The sequence below is a fragment of the Salmo trutta genome, chromosome 29 (assembly GCF_901001165.1).
Source record: "Salmo trutta chromosome 29, fSalTru1.1, whole genome shotgun sequence".
NCBI lineage: Eukaryota > Metazoa > Chordata > Actinopteri > Salmoniformes > Salmonidae > Salmo > Salmo trutta.
Genome location: NC_042985.1, coordinates 15,559,674 through 15,580,808, shown reverse-complemented (window position 1 = coordinate 15,580,808; position 21,135 = coordinate 15,559,674). Strand labels below are relative to the sequence as shown.

General features: G+C 44.5%; 1 protein-coding gene across 3 annotated transcripts in view; it reads left to right on the top strand.

The window, feature by feature from the left end:
• LOC115167002 (talin-2) overlaps positions 1-21,135 on the top strand; it is a 132,352-nt gene that overhangs the window by 47,334 nt on the left and 63,883 nt on the right. For all 3 annotated transcript variants that reach the window (XM_029721006.1, XM_029721005.1, XM_029721009.1), the window contains exons 2-10: positions 12,271-12,437; positions 12,694-12,791; positions 13,684-13,813; positions 14,033-14,185; positions 15,207-15,349; positions 16,482-16,609; positions 16,973-17,036; positions 17,605-17,709; positions 20,219-20,374. In XM_029721006.1, the coding sequence (XP_029576866.1) occupies positions 12,302-12,437; positions 12,694-12,791; positions 13,684-13,813; positions 14,033-14,185; positions 15,207-15,349; positions 16,482-16,609; positions 16,973-17,036; positions 17,605-17,709; positions 20,219-20,374 (1,113 nt within the window). In that variant the 5' untranslated portion in view covers positions 12,271-12,301. The remainder of the gene's footprint in view (positions 1-12,270; positions 12,438-12,693; positions 12,792-13,683; positions 13,814-14,032; positions 14,186-15,206; positions 15,350-16,481; positions 16,610-16,972; positions 17,037-17,604; positions 17,710-20,218; positions 20,375-21,135) is intronic.

Genomic DNA, 21,135 nt, shown 5'->3' with positions numbered 1-21,135 from the left:
TACAACTATTTTACACCATTTGAAAGATACACTTCTCCTTGATGTAACCACATTGTCCGATTTCAAAAAGGCTTTACAGCGAAAACAAAACATTAGATTATGTTAGGAGAGTACATAGACAAAAATAATCACACAGCCATTTTCCAAGCAAGGACGTGTCAATAAAACCCAAAACACAGCTAAATGAAGCACTAACCTTTGATGATCTTCATCAGATGACACTCCTAGGACATTATGTTACACAATACATGTATGTTTTGTTTGATAAAGTTCATATTTATATCCAAAAACAGCATTTTACATTGGCGTGTGATGTTGAGAAAATGTATTCCCACCAAAACTTCTGGTGAATGTGCACATCAATTTACAAAAATACTCATAAGTTGACAAAATATATAACAATTATTTAAAGAATTATAGATAGACTACTCCTGGATGCAACCGCTGTGTCAGATTTTAAAATAGCTTTATGGAGAAAGCACATTTTTCAATATTCTGAGTACATAGCTCAGCCATCACAGAGAGCTATACAGACACCCACCAAGTTCGGGGCAACCTAAACTCAGAATTAGTATTAGAAATATTCTCTTGCCTTTGCTGATCTTCGTCAGAATGCACTCCCAGGACTGCTACTTCCACAAGAAATTTTGTTTTTGTTTGAAATACTCCATATTTATGTCCAAAACCCTCCGTTTTGTTCGTGCGTTCAGAGCACTATCCAAAGGCATAATGCGCGAGGGCGGTACCAGAGACGAAAGTCTAAATGTTCCATTACCGTACTTAGAAGCATGTCAAACTCTGTTTAAAATCAATCTTTATGGTATTTTTTACGTAAAATTGCGATAATATTCCAACCGGACAATAGCGTATTCATTCAAGGAGAAAAAAGAGGTGCGCGCTCGCGGGATCGAGCATGTCCAATCCCTTTGTTGCCAGGCAGTCCACTCCTATTATCTGCCCAGTGACAGGAGAACGCTCAAACCACTTTCTGAAGGCTTTTGACAGCCAATGGAAGCCTTAGGAAGTGCAACGTAACCCCACAGATACTGTAGTTTCAAAAGGGACTAGAAAGAACTACAATTCTCAGATCCTCCACTTCCTGGTTGACTTTTTCTCAGGTTTTTGCCTGCCATATGAGTTCTATTATACTCACAGACACCATTCAAACAGTTTTAGAAACTTCAGAGTGTTGTCTATCCAAATCTACTAATAATATGCATATTCTAGTTTCTGGGCCAGAGTAGTAACCTGTTTAAATTGTGTACGTTTTTCTTCCGGCTGTGAAAATACTGCCCCCTAGCCCAGACAGGTTAAGGTGCTTCTACAATGTATTGACCCAGGGGTGTGAATACTTATGTAAATGAGAGATTTCTGTTTCAATGTCAAATTTGCAAACATTTCATTATGATGTATTGTGTGTAGATGGATGAGAGGGGAAAAAAGCTATTTAATCCATTTTGAATTCATGCTGTAAAACAACAAAATGTGGAATACCTCTATGGGTATGAATACGTTCTGAAGGCACTGTATTTCAGCCATTTTGATGGAATTGTAAGTGCACCTACAGCCTTGTAACGCCTACATCCCACCTACACTATTGTCTACAGAACAGACTGGTAGTTCTATTCTTTTGTGAGATCTTCCTGTAGGGAAGTCAGTGGTTGCATTTTTTTCAAAAGCAGATGTTCTTGAGCATCTCAGGAATCCCTCTGTTTGGAAGAGTGTCCAGGTTGCATCCCAAATGCACCCTATTCCCAATTTGTTGCACAACTTTTGACCAGAGCCCTATATCCCCTGGTCAAAAGTAGTGCACTAAATCGGGATGGGGTGCTATTTGGGACGCTACCCAAAGCAAGCTGTGTGTTCCAGGGAGATTGATGTGTGCTGTATGGAAATGTTTATGTTTATGCTTAGGCAGGCAGGCAGAGAGGCAGGCTTGACGAACACCCACCCAGAACCATAGTGAGGTCTGTATAATGACTCACTTCTGAGCTTGGCTCATCTAGTGCTTTAGCTCCTGCTGCCTCCAGCTGACATGGAGATATAGTGGAGTGTGAAGAGGCTCTCGCACAGGGCGAACCAGAAGAGGTGTGTGTGAGACTGTTTAGTTATCGACAGTGCTTGCTCACACAGCATGTTTCAGGAGGTCCAGGGGTGGTAAGTGCAAATGCTGCTGTCATGTCTGCTCTGGCTCAGCCCTTCGTTGAGTGGCCGGTTCAGGAGCTGAGACTTATGCCTGATGCCTTTTACTTCCTGTTGTTGCTGTCCTTTCAAAAAGCTTTCACAACCTTCTTATGACTGCAGGGAAACAGTCTAAGCTGGTGGAACAGAAACATGAAAACCATAACTGTTCTCTGTCCCTGAAAAGCCCCTCACAAGGGATTTTACCAGACATGACTAGTAATCAGACTACATGTATGCAGTACTACATCATAAAACCCACAGTTGGCCTGTCATTTGATATCTGCACCTGACATCATAGGGGACTCCCTATTCCGGTTTCCCTGCATTGTAGCTGGGTTTGATCATGTTCCTCCTTGTGCATAATGTGCTAAATGTTGTGGGTGGAGAGTTGTGTGGGCGAGTGACCTCCTGGTTGTGTATAGGGGTTTGGTCTTGGAGAGAATGTGTCATTCAGTATCTGCAGGGTATATTCTACTCACTCACTGCTCCAAGCTGACTGCCTTGCCTTTTTGATGTGGTTCTACTGCCTCCGCTGAGAGGAGAATCAGGGACTGTTGCGGTGTGGGTACATTGACTGTGTGTAGTTGTTCCCCCCCTCTCTCTTTTTTGTTTTGAAAATGTCAGGGCAAAGATTACTGCAAGCAGTTTATGTAACCATGGCAACCCATGACTGAACGGACATGTTGGAGATGTGGGCTGTCAGTAGCCATCAGGCTACAGGTAGGAGCGAGAGGAGTAGAGGACTAGGGTTAGATTCCAAGTATTTTGTTTCGGACCGGGAGAGGCTAAGCCGGTCCTAGATATGTGCCTGCTGGCAGGCAGCCTTGGCTCCGTGGAGTGTCCAGAGACAGTGGGTTGTGAAGATGAGGGAGGCTGTAAACAATAAGTTGATAGATGAGGCTGGAGGTGGCCTCGGTCTTGCTCCTTCTCTAGTTACCCTCCAGCAGGTCTGTCTGGGGTCAGAGGCTCCTCTCCTCTCTGGGTGAAACCTTACCTCTGTGTTTTATGCTGCTGCCTACTGACACAGACCTCCTGACCCCAACACGCACATGCGCACACACACACACACACACACACACACACACGTAATTCAGCGTCGCCCACTGTGTACTGGAGAGAATCCAGATGCCGTGCTAATGAGATTCATGTGAAGTTGATAAATCACCAAGTAAACCAGGCAGCAGGGACACCACACCACCTAACTTCTGCAACAGTGTGTCTTTTGATTGTACATAGTAGGTTTGCATGTGTGGCACTAAAGCACTGGCATGCTGTATCTCTACCACACCTACAGCCCTGGTCCTCACACACCGACCACCCTTTGGTGTTTCTTAGGACTTTTAATACACAATTCTGTACACAAGCACAAGTAGGCCTGTGTCCACACACTCCATCAAACTAACATGGCCCATCCTGTTTAGTCTGAGAAACTCATGTATGTTTCTGTAATCATTCATGTGGGGACTGGCTGCATGGAGAATATGGTCTGACATCACTAACCTATTTATTATCCACAGGCGCTCCATGTAAAATGGATGGATCATAGTCGGCTACATGCTCCGGGAATGCATTAGAACCTTTAGCCTCAGTTTATCAAGAAGATATTTAAGAAGCCTGCTGCGTCTCTCACTGTTAGCTTCGCACCAGATGTTGCTCTATGAGTCGTTTTTTGAGTTCATCATGGTTGAACGTAGAATTGGCCAAAGGGATTACATTTTTGCAAAATGAAACTTGATCAAATCTGAGGTAGATGTGATTCTATTCCAACCTTCATTGTGTTAACCCGAGGCCATGTGCTGTTGTCGAGCCAACCTGACGGTCATATGATGAGGCTATATTGTATTGGTGGACACACACACACTCACACACAGTATTGTATTTGCAACCACATTGATGTGTTCTGTTCGTGTATTGAAGGTCCATCCCAGTGGCCCTCCAGTGTTGTAGTCTCCTATTGGATTGGAGACCATGTTACAGTAACCAGGCCTGGGGATTCCCAGCAGGACCAGGCTCATTCATTGATCTATTGAATTGCATGGTCTCTCTCTATATATACTCTATCCTCCTTTCTCTCCCTACAGTGGGGGAAAAAAGAATTTGATCCCCTGCTGATTTTGTATGATCCATCTATAATTTTAATGGTAGGTTTATTTGAACAGCGAGAGACAGAATAACAGCAAAGAAATCCTGAAAAACGCCTGTCAAAATTGTTATAAATTGATTTGCACACAGCCAGTGAAATATCAGGGTGGCAAATTCAAAAACAACAAAATGTCATAATTCAACTTTCTCAAACATACAACTATTTTAAAGATATACTTCTCCTTGATGTAACCACATTGTCCGATTTCAAAAAGGCTTTACAGCGAAAGCAAAACATTAGATTATGTTAGGAGAGTACATAGACAAAAATAATCACACAGCCATTTTCCAAGCAAGCATATGTCACAAAAACCCAAAACGCAGCTAAATGAAGCACTAACCTTTGATCTTCATCAGATGACACTCCTAGGACATTATGTTATACAATACATGCATGTTTCGTTAAATCAAGTTCATATTTATATCCAAAAACAGCTTTTTACATTGGCATGTGATGTTCAGAACATGCATTCCCACCCAAAACTTCTGGTGAATTTACTAAATTACTCATCATAAATGTTGACAAAATACATAACAATTATTTTAAGAATTCTAGATACAGAACTCCTTTATGCAATCGCTATGTCAGATTTTGAAATAGCTTTTCGGCGAAAGCACATTTTGCAATATTCTGAGTACATAGCTCAGCCATCACGGCTAGCTATTTTGACACCCGCCAAGTTCGGGGCTCACTAAACTCAGAATTACTATTAGAAAAATTGTATTACCTTTGCTGATCTTCGTCAGAATGCACTCCCAGGACTGCTACTTCCACAAGAAATGTTTTTGTTCCAAATAATCCATAGTTATGTCCAAATACCTCCGTTTTGTTTGTGCGTTCAGGTCACTATCCAAAGGATAACACGCGAGCGCATTTCGAGACAAAAAATTCTAAATGTTCCATTACCGTACTTAGAAGCATGTCAAACGCTGTTTAAAATCAATTCTTAGGGTATTTTTCTCGTAAAATAGCGATAATATTCCAACCAGACAATAGTGTATTCATTCAAAGAGGAAAAGAAAAAACAGCGTGCTCACGTGAACTCGCATATCCAATCTCTTTGTCACCAGGCAGACCACTGACAAACTAAGCTACTATACTCTGCCCAGAGACAGAAGACGCCTCAATCCGCTCTCTGAAGGCTTTAGAGAGCCAATGGAAGCCTTAGAAAGTGCTACGTAACCCCACAGATACTGTAGTTTCGATAGAGAATCAAAATAATTACAAATTCTCAGACAGGCCACTTCCTGCTTGGAATTTTCTCAGGTTTTTGCCTGCCATATGAGTTCTGTTATACTCACAGACACCATTCAAACAGTTTTAGAAATGTCAGTGTTTTCTATCTAAATCTACTAATAATATGCATATTCTCATTTCTGGGCAAGAGTAGTAACCAGTTTAAATCGGGTACGTTTTTTCATCCGGCCGTGAAAATACTGATCCCTATCCCAAACAGGTTAAGAAGCCTTTTGGATCTAGACTTGGCTCTCTTGTACCGCTTGCCGTGCGGTAGCAGAGAGAACAGTCTGAATAGGGTGGCTGGAGTCTTTGACAATTTTTAGGGCCTTCCTCTGACACCGCCTGGTATAGATGTCCTGGATGGCAGGAAGCTTGGCCCCAGTGATGTACTGGGCCGTTCGCACTACCCTCTGTAGTGCCTTGCGGTCGGAGGCAGAGCAGTTGCCATACCAGGCAGTGATGCAGGATGCTCTCGATGGTGCAGCTGTAGAACCTTTTGAGGATCTGAGGACCTGTGCTAAAAAAAAGTCAGTCTCCAGAGGGGGAATAGGTTTTGTCGTGCCCTTTTCACGACTGTCTTGGTGTGCTTGGACCAGGTTAGTTTGTTGGTGATGTGGACAGCAAGGAACTTGAAGCTCTCAACCTGCTCCATTGCAGCTCCGTCGATGAGAATGGGGGCGTGCTCTGTCCTCTTTTTCCTGTAGTCCAAATCATCTCCTTTTTCTTGATCACGTAGAGGGAGAGGTTGTTGTCCTGGCACCACACGGAGTTGTGCCTGGCTGTGCAGTCATGAGTGAACAGAGAGTACAGGAGGGGACTGAGCACGCACCCCTGAGGGGCCCCTGTGTTGAGGATCAATGTGGCAGATGTGTTGTTACCTACCCTTACCATCTGGGGGCGGCCCGTCAGGAAGTCCAAGATCCAGTTGCAGAGGGAGGTGTTTAGTCCCAGGGTCTTTAGCTTATTGATGAGCTTTAAGGGCACTATGGTGTTGAACGCCGAGCTTTGGTCAATGAATAGCGTTCTCACATAGGTGTTCCTTTTGTCCGGGTGGGAAAGGGCAGTGTGGAGTGCAATAGAGATTGCATCATCTATGGATCTGTTGGGGCGGTATGCAAATTGGAGTGGGTCTAGGGTTTCTGGGATAATGGTGTTGTGAGCCATGACCAGCCTTTCAAAGCACTTCATGGCTGCAGACGTGAGTGCTACGGGTTAGTAGACATTTAGGCAGGTTACCTTAGTGTTCTTGGACACAGTCACTATGGTGGTCTGCTTAAAACATTTTATTATTACAGACTCTGACAGGGAGAGGTAGAAAATGTCAGTGAAGAAGCTTGCCGTTGGTCAGCGCATGCTCGCAGTACACGTCCGGGTAATCCGTCTGTCCCTGTGGCCTTGTGAATGTTGACCTGTTTAAAGGTCTTACTCACATCGGCTGCGGAGAGCATGATCGCAGTCTTCTGGAACAGCTGGTGCTCTCATGCATGTTTCAGTATTGGTAAATTAAGTTAGATAGTCCTATATAAGGCTGTGGCGGTCACAAAATTTAATCAGCCGGTGATTGTCAAGCAAATAACTGCCGGTCTCACGGTAATTGACCGTTAATTAACATAAACAAATTTAGCTTCACTTGGCTTCTATACAAGCATCTGATGCAGAACTTTGGAACGTCTATAAAAAGTCAAAACCATGTAATATAGCCTGCACCTTCACAATAAATCCATTATTTATTTTAGACAGCTCTAAAGAAACATGATATGAAGAAAATTTTGTCTATTTCAGAAGAACAGAATAGCGTACTCTGAGTTGTCTTTATGTTAGGTCCTGGCTATGCCATATGGCTGTGGGCTACACTAGTTCATTTAGCAGACAAGATTTGCTTAGAATTCCATGGCATTATTTTATAGTATCAAATTTTGTCACATACACATGGTTAGCAGATGTTAATGCGAGTGTAGCGAAATGCTTGTGCTTCTAGTTCCGACCATGCAGTAATATCTAACAAGTAATCTAACCTAACAATTTTACAACAACTACCTTACACACAAGTGTAAAGGAATGAATATGTACATAAAAATATATTAATGAGTGATGGCTGAACGGCATAGGCAAGATGCAGTAGATGGTATAGAGTACAGTATATACATATGAGATGAGTAATGTAGGGTATGTAAACATTATTATATAAAGTGGCATTATTTAAAGTGGCTAGAGATTTGAGTCAGTATGTTGGCAGCAGCCACTCAATGTTAGTGATGGCTGTTTAACAGTCTGATGGCCTTGAGATAGAAACTGTTTTTCAGTCTCTCGGTTCCAGCTTTGATGCACCTGTACTGACCTCGCCTTCTGGATGATAGCGGCGTGAACAGGCAGTGGCTCGGGTGGTTGTTGTCCGTGATGATCTTTTTGGCCTTCCTGTGACATCGGGTGGTGTAGGTGTCCTGGAGGGCAGGTAGTTTGCCCCCGGTGATACGTTGTGCAGACCTCACTACCCTCTGGAGAGCCTTACGGTTATGGGCGGAGCAGTTGCCGTACCAGGCGGTGATACAGCCCGACAGGATGCTCTCGATTGTGCATCTGTAAAAGTTTGTGAGTGTTTTTGGTGACAAGCCGAATTTCTTCAGCCTCCTGAGGTTGAAGAGGCGCTGCTGCGTCTTCTTGACCAAGCTGTCTGTGTGGGTGGACCATTTCAGTTTGTCCGTGATGTGTACGCCGAGGAACTTAACTTTCCACCTTCTCCACTACTGTCCCATTGATGTGGATAGGGGGCTGCTCCCACTGCTGTTTCCTGAAGTCCCCGATCATCTCCTTTGTTTTGTTGACATTGAGTGTGAGGTTATTTTCCTGACACCACACTCCGAGGGCCCTCACCTCCTCCCTGTAGGCCGTCTCATCGTTGTTGGTAATCAAGCCTACCACTGTAGTGTCGTCTGCAAACTTGATGATTGAGTTGGAGGCGGGCATGGCCCCACAGTCATTGGTGTACAGGGAGTACAGGAGAGGGCTGAGAAAGCACCCTTGTGGGGCCCCAGTGTTGAGGATCAGCGGGGTGGAGATGTTGTTACCTACCTTCACCACCTGGGGGAGACCCGTCAGGAAGTCCAGGACCCAGTTGCACAGGGCGGGGTCGAGCTTAATGACGAGTTTGGAGGGTACTATGGTGTTAAATGCTGAGCTGTAATCGATGAACAGCATTCTTACATAGGTATTCCTCTTGTCAGATGGGTTAGGGCAGTGTGCAGTGTGATTGCGGTTGCGTCGTCTGTGGACCTATTGGGGCGGTAAGCAAATTGGAGTGGGTGTAGGGTGTCAGGTAGGGTGGAGGTGATATGGTCCTTGACTAGTCTCTCAAAGCACTTCATGATGACGGAAGTGAGTGCTACTGGGTGGTAGTCATTTAGCTCAGTTACATTAACCTTCTTGGGAACAGGAACAATGTAGTCCCTCTTGAAGCATGTGGGAACAGCAGACTGGGATAAGGTTTGATTATGTCCGTAAACACACCGGCCAGCACGTCTGCGCATGCTCTGAGGATGCTGTCTGGGCCTGCAGCCTTGCGAGGGTTAACACGTTTAAATGTTTTACTCACGTTGGCTGCAGTGAAGTAGAGCCCGCAGGTTTTGGCAGCGGGCTGTGTCAGTGGCACTATTGTCCTCAAAGCGAGCAAAGAAGTTGTTTAGTCTGTCTGGGAGCAAGACATCATGGTCCGCGACGGGGCTGGTTTTTCTTTTGTGGTCCGTGATTGACTGTAGACCCTGCCACATACCTTTCGTGTCTGAACTGTTGAATTGTGACTCTACTTTGTCTCTATACTGAGGCTTCGCTTGTTTGATTGCCTTGCGGAGGGAATAGCTACACTGTTTGTATTCGGTCGTGTTTCCGGTCACCTTGCCCTGATTTAAAAGCAGTGGTTCGCGCTTTCAGTTTTGTGCGAATGCTGCCATCAATCCACGGTTTCTGTTTGGGGAATGTTTTAATAGACGCTGTGGGCACAACATCACCGATGCACTTGCTAATAAACTCGCTCACCGAATCAGTGTATTCATCAATGTTGTTGTTCGACGCTATGCGGAACATATCCCAGTCCACATGATCGAAGCAATCTTGAAGCGTGGAATCCGATTGGTTGGACCAGCGTTAAACAGACCTGAGCACGGGTGCTTCCTGTTTTAGTTTCTGTCTATAGGCTGGGAGCAACAAAATGGAGTCGTGGTCAGCTTTTCCGAAATGTATGAAGAATACAATATAAATTATATTTTCTCCAAATGATTTGAGGGAGTGTGCACATGCGGCTATTCTGTGTTGAGCGGTTAACAAAGAAATAGTTACTCCTATATGCTTAATTTAGTTATACATGTAACTTTAGTTCTTCAAACGTTGAGCTATATGTTTAGATTTGTAATACATTGTAAAACTGCCTGATGCGACTCTAATCGTGATTTGAAAAAAATTGCATGAAAGGCATGAGCTCTGCTTTGTTTTATGCACAGGCTGTACACACTTCATCAGTCTCTCATACACAATTGGACAAGCAGTTGATAATGCCTCGAATTTCCCAGCAGCATCCCCTTTGTGTGGCCGTAATGCCCCCTAAAAAAATCTGTGCCTTTTGTGGACAGTGGCCTTGGTGCCCTTGGGCTGAATAAAATAATGATAATTCCCTTCTCCCTGCGTGCTGTGTCCTACGAAGCACCTCACTCAAATGGCTATCCATCATGTGATTGGGTCTTTCTCACAGGTTACAAGTGAAGACAGACACATGCCGAGGTGCCTATTGAAGATATTGGAATAACTGTCCACATTTACTTTTCGTCAGCCAACAAGATGAGTAGGCCTAACGAACAGTAAAGGCACTAGCCTATGTCAATCTGATATCCCCCATTGTGACATTCTTCGTCGTCTGAAAATGAGAAATCATCGTCAGAGAAAGTGGACCAATACGCAGCAGGGTTATGTGCACTCATCTTCTTTATTATATTCGGACAAGAAGGAGAACCAAAATAAACACGTACACAAAGAAAACAACGACTATTCACAGGCTGGTAAGGCACAAGGCTATACACAGAACAATCTCCCACAAAGCACTCAACAAACACATACCTATATATAGGACTCTCAATCAGAGGCAACTAGAAAACACCTGCCTCCAATTGAGAGTCCAACCCCAATTAACAAAACATAGAAATACAAAAGACTAGACAGAACATAGAAATACACTAACATAGAACAGTGCCCAAAAAACCCCGGAATACATAAATCAAATACCCTACTAAACAAACCACCACCCCGAACCACATAAAACAAATACCCTCTGCCACGTCCTGACCAAACTACAATAACAAATAACCCCTATTACTGGTCAGGACGTGAAGAAATAAATATTCCAAACATAGACTGGGACAGTTGTGGGATGCGATTAAATATTAAATTAATGCAACCACTAGCATCAAAAAAGCTTTTACGCAATGAGGCTGTTTTACGTGAGCGTGAATGTTCCATTAGCGGGAAAACACCATTATCAAAAGTGACCGCAAATGCGATTATGCATGTAATGCTTGTTATTATGAAGGTGCATTTTTATTGTGAAAATTATCATCCCCAAACTTGAAACTCACTCGCTGCTTGTTTATTTATATAAAAAGCAATCACAGCATCTATCTCATGGCCATCAGACTGTTAAACAGCCATCACTAACATAGAGGCTGCTGCCAACATACAGACACAAATCACTGGCCACTTTAATAAATGGATTTAATAAAGGTATCTCTAGTCACTTTAAATAATGCCACTTTAATAATGTTTACATATCCTACATGACTCATCTCATATGTATATACTGTATTTCATACGGTCTATTGCATCTCTATGCCGCACAGCCATCGCTCATCCATATATATTTTATGTACATATTCTTATTCCATCCCTTTACTTAGATTTGTGTGTATAAGGGAGTCGTTGTGAACTTGTTAGATATTACTGCACTGTCGGAACTAGAAGCACAAGCATTTCACTATACTCGCATTAACATCTGCTACTCATGTGTATGTGACAAATAAAATTAGATTTTTATTGTTTTATTTTCCAGTTAGGCTCTACACCCCTTGTAAAGTGGTTTAATGTGCTTAATTTTAAGAAGTTATTTAGCCACTTTAGTTGCGATACAAACCTTATCAAAACATATAGGCCTATGGGCTAGGCTAAATGAGGTGTGCGAATATGATTCGGGTTTTTTTAAGTAGCCAAAAAAAGGCATTGTTTCTTGCCTTATGCTGGGCATCATTCACAAATGATAATATATAATTCACAAGCTAATGTTGTCATCCATCAGACTATTCTTGATTTAATCTTGTCTTTTCATATGCAAAATAACATGTGAAAATTGTTTTGATTTAGAATGGACCATTTCAAGATGCTCAGTGAGACAGACAGATGGCAGTGTTCTTCTCACGTTGTTTAAATCCAGATACAGACATGACTTCAGTTTTGACCCCCATCGTTTTTTCCCAGACAACAGATGGACTGTATTTGAAAACTTGTGAATTTGTCATAGGCTCTAACTCACAAGAATGAATTCTGTGAAATATTACTAATGTGGTGCGGTGTGGTGACGTCTGTGTCTTGGCTTCATGGAAAATAACTAAGTAGTTGTATTTCCTTTGTTCTCATCCACATCTTATACTGATCTCACCCTCCATTCTCCCCAGGTGTAGACGTACCCCCACACCGCCCGCCAAGATGGTGGCCCTGTCCCTGAAGATCTGCGTCCGCCAGTGCAACCTGGTGAAGACCATGCAGTTTGAGCCGTCCACGGCCGTCTACGATGCCTGCAGAATCATCAGAGAGAGGGTTCCCGAAGCCCAAACTGGACAAGGTACAGTCACAAGACAGACATACAAGCGACTGAGGCCACGTTCAAATTCCTTTATAGACCATCCTTCCTTAACAGGTGAAAGAAAGGGCACCACGTGGCTTTCATCTGTCCAGTCATGTCTTAGCACTGATTACTTCAAGGAAGGGAGAATTTTGAATAATTAGAATGGTACCTGCATCAACACTAGAAACAAGGGCTTAGAAATGCATCATTCATCCTATTGCTAATGGTAACTTCTATTCCTATTGTCTTCCAGCCTCAGACTACGGTCTGTTCCTTTCTGATGAGGACCCCAGGAAAGGCATCTGGCTGGAGTCAGGAAGAACTCTGGATTATTACATGCTACGGAATGGGGTAAAAACCTACCTAAAGCATACCTACAGTAACCCTTAGTAATCTGACCAGTCCTATACTGTAGCGAGGGTTCTCTACTGTAGCGAGGGTTCTCTACTGTAGCGAGGGTTCTCTACTGTAGCGAGGGTTCTCTACTGTAGCGAGGGTTCTCTACTGTAGCGAGGGTTCTCTACTGTAGCGAGGGTTCTCTACTGTAGCGAGGGTTCTCTAATGTAGCGAGGGTTCTCTAATGTAGCGAGGGTTCTCTAATGTAGCGAGGGTTCTCTAATGTAGCGAGGGTTCTCTACTGTAGCGAGGGTTCTCTACTGTAGCGAGGGTTCTCTACTGTAGCGAGGGTTTTCTACTGTAGCGAGGGTTTTCTACTGTAGCGAGGGTTTTCTACTGTAGCGAGGGTTTTCTACTGTAGCGAGGGTTCTCTACTGTAGCGAGGGTTCTCTACTGTAGCGAGGGTTCTTTGTAGTTGTTGCCATGGAGAAAGTATTTAAAGTATAAGATGTAGGGTGGTGTTGGTGAATGTTGACAGATCGCATACTGTAACACACACACACACACACTGACACTATTCTTGATTGAAGTCGGTCCTCAAAGATCACACACGTGTTCATAGGATGTGTTTTCCATTGGTATTTCCTCTCTAGACAAGTGCTGTGTGTTTAAAGCAGGGTGAAGTACCAGACCTGTTGGAATGACAGAGTATGTAGTTCAGAGGAAAACCTTTTTCATATTGCTGTGTGTGAGAAATGAGAGAGTTGTGGGGAAGGAATAGGCAACCGTTAAATTAGATTTTCTGCCCTCCGTTCATCCCTCTCTCCTTTGACTGGCTAAATGTTTGATCACTCGCTCTACTTTTCGCCACATTCACAGTTTATCTTTTGCTCTCCCTCCCTCTCAGGATATCCTTGATTACAAGAAGAAACAGAGGCCATTGAAGATCAAGATGCTGGATGGAGCTGTGAAAACCATCATGGTGGACGACTCCAAAACAGTGGGAGAGCTGCTAGTGACGATATGCAGTAGAATAGGTGAGTGGTCCATTATTTGTAAAAACACCTCTCATAGGAAAGCTAGTGAGTTGAGGTTGTCTCAAGTTGATGATATGCAGTAGAATGTGAGTCTGCTTCCTTTTGTACCACAATTAATTCCCCTTAACAATTAACCTGGATTACATGATTTGTTTTAACACCTGTCATAGGAGAGCCAGTGGTTTGAGGTTGTCTGAAAGCGTTTCCCTGTGATTTCAGGAATCACCAACTACGAGGAGTACTCTCTGATCCAGGAGGTAATGGAGGAGAAGAAGGAGGATGGGACAGGCACCCTGAAGAAAGACAGGACTCTGCTCCGAGACGAGAGGAAGATGGAGAAACTCAAAGCCAAGCTTCACACAGACGACGACTGTGAGTTTAGGCCAACTTGACTTATTATTTTTAACTCCTAGTGAAGCATAGGGCCTCAGATGAGGCTAAACGTCTCTAGCAGACGCTCTTATCCAGAGCAATTGGGTGTTAAGTGCCTTGCTCAAGGGCACATCAACAGAATGTTCACCTTGTTAGCTTGGGGATTCAAACCAGTGACCTTTCGGTTACTGGCCAATGCTCTTAACCACGAGGCTACATGCTATCTCTACAAACTGCCACTGGTTCTGCGAATATGTTGATACTGAAGCTAATTTAATTTCCCTTATGGTCATTTTTTTATAATTCAACCAAGTTGATCATTTGAGCCAAATATGTTTGGAATAACGTTAGCAGTAACAGGATTATTTAGTTAGCTAACTTGCATCTGCTATCCTTAAGTATTGCTCTGTCGTCTGTTCTGAAAATACATTTTGATAAATCTTCGTGTTTCATAAGAGTTTGGACAGAAGCAACATTATTTCCCGGTTATTGATTTGACAGACGTTTTTGGTAAGGTATTATTTTAATAGCGATTTGAGTTGGATACTGTTATTGCACATCAAATTGTATTTTCCTCCTTTTTCCTGAGCAGTAGTGTCCATTTCTCATGTGCTGTAGGCAATAGACGTCTGTCTTGGCCTGCTGTGAAGTGTTCAGTCATACAGGCCATGGACAGGGCAGCTCCTCTCCAGCCTCTAGATATTGGCACATCCATCAAACTGATGGGCAGCTTTACACCACTATTGACATTATCACTACCCCCCTTCAGGGGAACACTGACGCCAACATGGATTTTGGTTTTACAAAATATTGAGTTACCCCTTGGGTTGACTATAATGGAGAGAATTATGGTTTGATTTTTAAGTTTATTGAGAATGTCATAATCTGTGCATTTACGAGTTAATATATGTGTGTGTGTGTGTGTGTGTGTGTGTGTGTGTGTGTGTGTGTGTGTGTGTGTGTGTGTGTGTGTGTGTGTGTGTGTGTGTGTGTGTGTGTGTGTGTGTGTGTGTGTGTTCAGTGAACTGGCTTGACCACAGCAGAACGTTCCGTGAGCAGGGGGTGGAGGAGACCGAAACTCTTCTGCTCAGGAGGAAGTTCTTCTACTCAGACCAGAACGTGGACTCACGAGACCCGGTCCAGCTCAACCTGCTCTACGTCCAGGTCTGACCCTCACCACGGTCTCTCCTCTCCTACTGCTTTTAACACGTCTCTGTCCTTTCCTCTTCCCTCTCTCCTACTCTTTCTTACTCTCTCTCTTTTCATCCTTCCCTCCTCAATAACTCTCTTTCACTCTCCCTCACTCTCTCCTGCCCCTCTCCTTACCTCTTTCCTCTCTCATGCCTTCTCCTCTGTTGTACTTGCCCTGCATAGTAGTCAGCAATTAAGCTCTTCACCAGAAACATGCTGTAATGGATGAATGTTGATGGATAGAGAACATCTGTTATTCCATTTTTTTTGCCTTTTTAAAATAATAATTGAACACACACACACACACACGCACACACACGCACACAGCCAGAACAGGTGCTTCACACTCTCATGTGCCTCATTATCACCACCACGATGATTACTGCCTCAAGGTGTGTGTGTGTGTGCACGCATGTATATTTTCCTGCATTTCTAAATCATTTCAGTCAGTGCATTTGTGATGTATTTGTGTCATTATCAAGTCATGGTGGGACTGGGACCCTATTCCCTTGTCTGCTGACAGTGTCCACTTCTGTGTGACATATGGTCCCAGGGGTCCTGCCTAGTCTTTAAAACACCTCTCCTCTGACCTGCTCTTCCTCAAAAGGACTAAAGCACCACTTCCATTGCTAGTCATGTTGTGCTGTCTGTGTGTAATTACCTGTTGTTGTAGTGTGTGTAAATGGCTGTGAGAGATGGTTCAGCCAGATAAAGGATCTGGTTCAATTAGTAGGTATATGAGACTCAGCAGGCTCTCTGTTCTGGGCTCGTTATTCTCTGTATGAGAGTAGTCTCGATCAGGCTGATGGGCTGTACAACATTAAGGGATCAGGGTTGAGATGAGGTCATTAGAGGTACTAGTGTTAGACGTCTTTTGTTTTGATAGGTCACCATGGTTGGGGTCAGTTCCATCATTTCAGGAAGTGAATTGTTTCCCATTCAAGAATGTAAAGAAAATGGAGTCCGCTGCTCCATATTACTAGTGATATATTGGGTTTCATCTTCATGTCTTACCATTCCAGAATTAAAACATCCTCTGAGAACTTTGAGTGGCGTGTCTCTTATGACGGTGATTATATTAAATGTGTTTTTATCTCTCTCCCAGGCACGAGATGACATCCTAAATGGTTCTCACCCTGTGTCCTTCGACAAGGCCTGTGAGTTTGCAGGGATTCAGGCTCAGATCCAGTTTGGACCGCACATAGAACACAAACACAAGCCTGGATTCCTAGAGTAAGCTTCACTTCCTTCTGAAGACTACTTTAACTTTACATAAGGTGAAAGTGGGATACCTAGTCAGTTGTACAGCTGAAACGTGTCTTCTGCCTTTAACCCAAGCCCTCTGAATCAGGGGAAGGATGATGATGATGAACATGGGGATGATGATTTTGATCATTAAGGTGATGCTCTTCAATACAATGAAGACATATTGCTGGAAGGAATGTATTACTTCAGGGTACTGATAGAAATCTGTTATTTATTTTCGTAATACAAATCCTCACCATATTAAATGGGGATTTGTTGTTTTAAACCAGCAGACTTTTCATGGTTTTATGTATGAACTCTCAACCTGTACCTACCTGTAATCTATTTTAGCCTCAAGGAGTTTCTACCTAAAGAATATATCAAGCAGCGGGGGAATGAAAAGAAAATCTTTCAGGTTGGTCCAGTTTGTTTTGAATCTTATACAAGTAGATATTGGGGCGGCAGGTAGCCTAGTGGTTAGAGCGTTGGGCCAGTAACCAAAAGGTTGCTAGATCGAATCTGTCATTCTGCCCCTGAACAAGGCAGCTAACCCACTGTTCCTAGGCCATCATTGTAAATAAGAATTTGTTCTTAACTGACTTGCCTAGTTAAATAAAAAAGAAAAATATTGCAATTTTATCTTCAATGAATTTGCTTGTTTCTGAATTGATTATTTATAGCTTTTGGTTCCTATTCTGTCAACTTCTTAGTCCCATACAACTGCTGATGGTCTAAATAAAAATATAACCCTGGTGGTTCAAGCACTGAATGCTGATTGGCTGAAAGCCATGGTATATGAGACCGTATACCACAGGTATGACAAAACCATTTATTTTTACTGTTCTTTCCGTTTCTAACCAGTTTATAATGGCAATAAGGCACCTCTGGGTATATGGCTCATATACCACAGCTAAGGGCTGTTCTTAGGCACGACACAACGCCTTACTGCTTTAATAAATTCTATTCTATTTTCAAACTCACAGGACCACAAGAACTGTGGTGAGATGACAGAGATAGAAGCTAAAGTAAAGTACGTGAAGCTAGCCAGGTCCCTGAGGACATACGGAGTGTCTTTCTTCCTGGTGAAGGTAAGATTGTGTGTGTGAAGCACTAGCAGGTGCAGGAATGAGTGGGTTACAGCTGAATATCAGTAGCTTTTCATGGTGTTGCAACACCAAGGCCTCGTTGCACTCTTTCATATCAGAGGAATGTCTTCTCTTTGGAGTGGACAGAATCCAATCCCACCTGAGCATTAGGTTTAAGACCAACCAGATGACGGAAATATGTTCATCTGGCTTCTACCAAACTACACGTTTCCTAGCCTGGTCCCAGATCTATTTGTGCAGTCTTGCCAGCAACAACCATAGGAGTTGGCTAGTACAGTACAAATAAGATCTAGTACCAGGCTAGAAAAACTGACCGCATCATTATTCAGACTCCAGAGTCACACATTCCTAGTTAAGATATGGCAGAGCAACACAAGGCAGTGTGGTAATGATTTGAATGAATTAGACTGAGGAAATATTGCACGTTTCATAGTTTTTGGCACACCCATTAATCTTATGTAGATATGAGCTAAACAAAAGTGTTAGACAACATTTCTTACAAATGCTTCATATCTGGATATAGACGTTCGAGTAGGAGTTCAAGCAATACATAGAAGTGATGAACAATAAACCTTTTGCTTCAAACACATCCCACAGAGGTTTATGAGAAGGTAATATAAAGACAAAAGTCATAGTTGATGGATTTAAATGGCTCTAGTTAAGGTGGTAGAACTGTAGCAAAGCAGTGAACACTATCTTACTCCCATCATCTCTGTCGGGTTCATTGTGTTCCTGGAAAGTGACCAACTGTGTGCCTGCAGCCTGTGCACTGGAGTGTGGCGTAATGATTACTTCCCTGTGAGCAGGGAGACAGAGACAGGGAGAGAGGGAGACGGAGACAGGGAGAGAGGGAGGCAGGGAGACAGGGAGAGAGGGAGGCAGGGAGAGAGGGAGACGGAGACAGGGAGAGAGGGAGACGGAGACAGGGAGAGAGGGAGGCAGGGAGAGAGGGAGACGGAGACAGGGAGAGAGGGAGACGGAGACAGGGAGAGAGGGAGACAGGGAGAGAGGGAGACAGGGAGAGAGGGAGACGGAGACAGGGAGAGAGGGAGACGGAGACAGGGAGAGAGGGAGACGGAGACAGGGAGAGAGACGGAGAGAGGGAGGGAGGGAGGGAGACGGAGACAGGGAGGGAGGGAGGGAGACAGAGAGCGCGCACCTGGAGAGTTAACTAGTGGCTTCTGGCTGCACCTCTGCCAGGCAGGGTCTGTCCTTTTACTGCAGACCCCACAGGGAGATAAGAGGGGCTTCTTCTGGCCCTCACCCCTCCAGCTCCCCTGGTCCCCCCCGCCCCTCACCCCTCCAGCTCCCCTGGTCCCCCCCGCCCCTCCAGCTCCCCTGGTCCCCCCCGCCCCTTACCCCTCCTGGTCCCCCTTACCCCTCCTGGTCCCCCCCACCCCTCCTGGTCCCCCCCGCCCCTCACCCCTCCTGGTCCCCCCCGCCCCTCACCCCTCCTGATCCCCCCCGCCCCTCACCCCACCAGTTCCCCTGTTAACCCCAGCCCTGTGGCCCTCACCCCTCCAGTTTACCTGGTCCCCCCCGCTCCTCACCCCTCCTGGTCCCCCCCGCTACCCACCCCTCCTGGTCCCCCCCGCTCCTCACCCCTCCTGGTCCCCCGTTAACCCCAGCCCTGTGGCCCTCACCCCACCAGTTCCCCTGTTAACCCCAGCCCTGTGGCCCTCACCCCTCCAGTTTACCTGGTCCCCCTGGCCCTCACCCCACCAGTTCCCCCGTTAACCCCAGCCCTGTGGCCCTCACCCCTCCAGTTTACCTGGTCCCCCCCGCCCCTCAACCCTCCTGGTCCCCCCCGCCCCTCACCCCACCTGGTCCCCCCCGCTCCTCACCCCTCCTGGTCCCCCCCGCTCCTCACCCCTCCTGGTCCCCCCCGCTCCTCACCCCTCCTGGTCCCCCCCGCTCCTCACCCCTCCTGGTCCCCCGTTAACCCCAGCCCTGTGGCCCTCACCCCACCAGTTCCCCTGTTAACCCCAGCCCTGTGGCCCTCACCCCTCCAGAGCCCATAGAGACCCACTCTACCAGCAAGGCAGTGTTGAGCAACTCTTAAACACTCCTCACCTCTGTCCCTGTGTCACTCCCAATCAACTCTCTTCTCTTCCTCTGATCAGTCAGAAAAGCCACATGAGATGGAGGGAGAATGATGCCATTTCTATTTTAGGAAATTGTGAGTGAAAGGCAGTCCATGATTCTTGATGGATTAGACATATTAAGGACTATCTTAACCGTTCATGTGAATATGAAGTTTAATGAGGTTTTGGATGCTTATTTCACTCTGTTCTCTAATGAAGCTTTGTTGCTTTTTATTTTCCATAGTTTTCTATTGACTGTTTGTAATTGTTTTAGAAGATTAATAGTATGAATTTGTTGCGTATTTTCCACTGTTCTCTGAGTGTTAGTTGTTGCTTATTCTCCCATTGTTCCCCAATAAGGTTTTGTTGCTTCATATTTCCCATTGTTCTGTCACACTGTTTTATAGGAGAAGATGAAGAGTAAGAATAAGCTGGTCCCCAGGCTGTTGGGGATAACCAAAGAGTCAGTGATGAGGGTGGAGGAGAAGACCAAAGACGTGGTGCAGGAGTGGCCCCTCACCACTGTAAAGAGATGGGCCGCCTCGCCCAAGAGCTTCACCCTGGTGAGAACCCCAGCGTGTGTGTGTGTGTGTGTGTGTGTGTGTGTGGTAAGACTCCCTTCCTTAGTGCTGCTGTGTCCACAGAGACCGCTTGTATATTTTATACGCAAACACCAATCTATTATCTGCTCTCTAACATGTATCTCCTTTGTGCTCTGTTTCTTAGGTAGATTACACATAGACTCTCAGTAAATGAAATGTTCATCTGAATGTTTCTCTTCTCATAAACAAATAGTGTGAAGACTCTTCTCTTCACTCATTCAATTGTTCAACTTAATTTATTGAACAAACCCCCTTTGTCTTGCCTGCCAATGACTGCCCTTTGTGACTTTACAAAGAGTCAGTGACTAAAGAAATGCCTAATCTAGAAGATCTCTTTTTGTAGACATGCAGTCTTTACCAACACTCAATTGAATTAATCCTCTCTGTGTTGGTACAGTTGAGGAATGTTCCCTCTGTGTCCCAAATAGCACCATATTCCCTTTAAAGTGCACTACTTTTGACCGGAGGGAATAGGGTGCCATTTGGCATGCAGCCTCTGTACCTTGATACTGAGGAAGCTGTTGAAGTTAAGCTGTACGTTTTGGTGAATGATTTGAAATATATTCATAGAATGTTATTCAACCAATCATGCGCATTCCTTTGTGGGGATCCTTTCATCCATGTTCAAACCCCTGTTGGCAGGGCCAGATCAGTTTCATATTCTAAAAGATGATGTCCAGAAATATGACTAAGAAATATAGAAGGATATTCTATGAAATGTC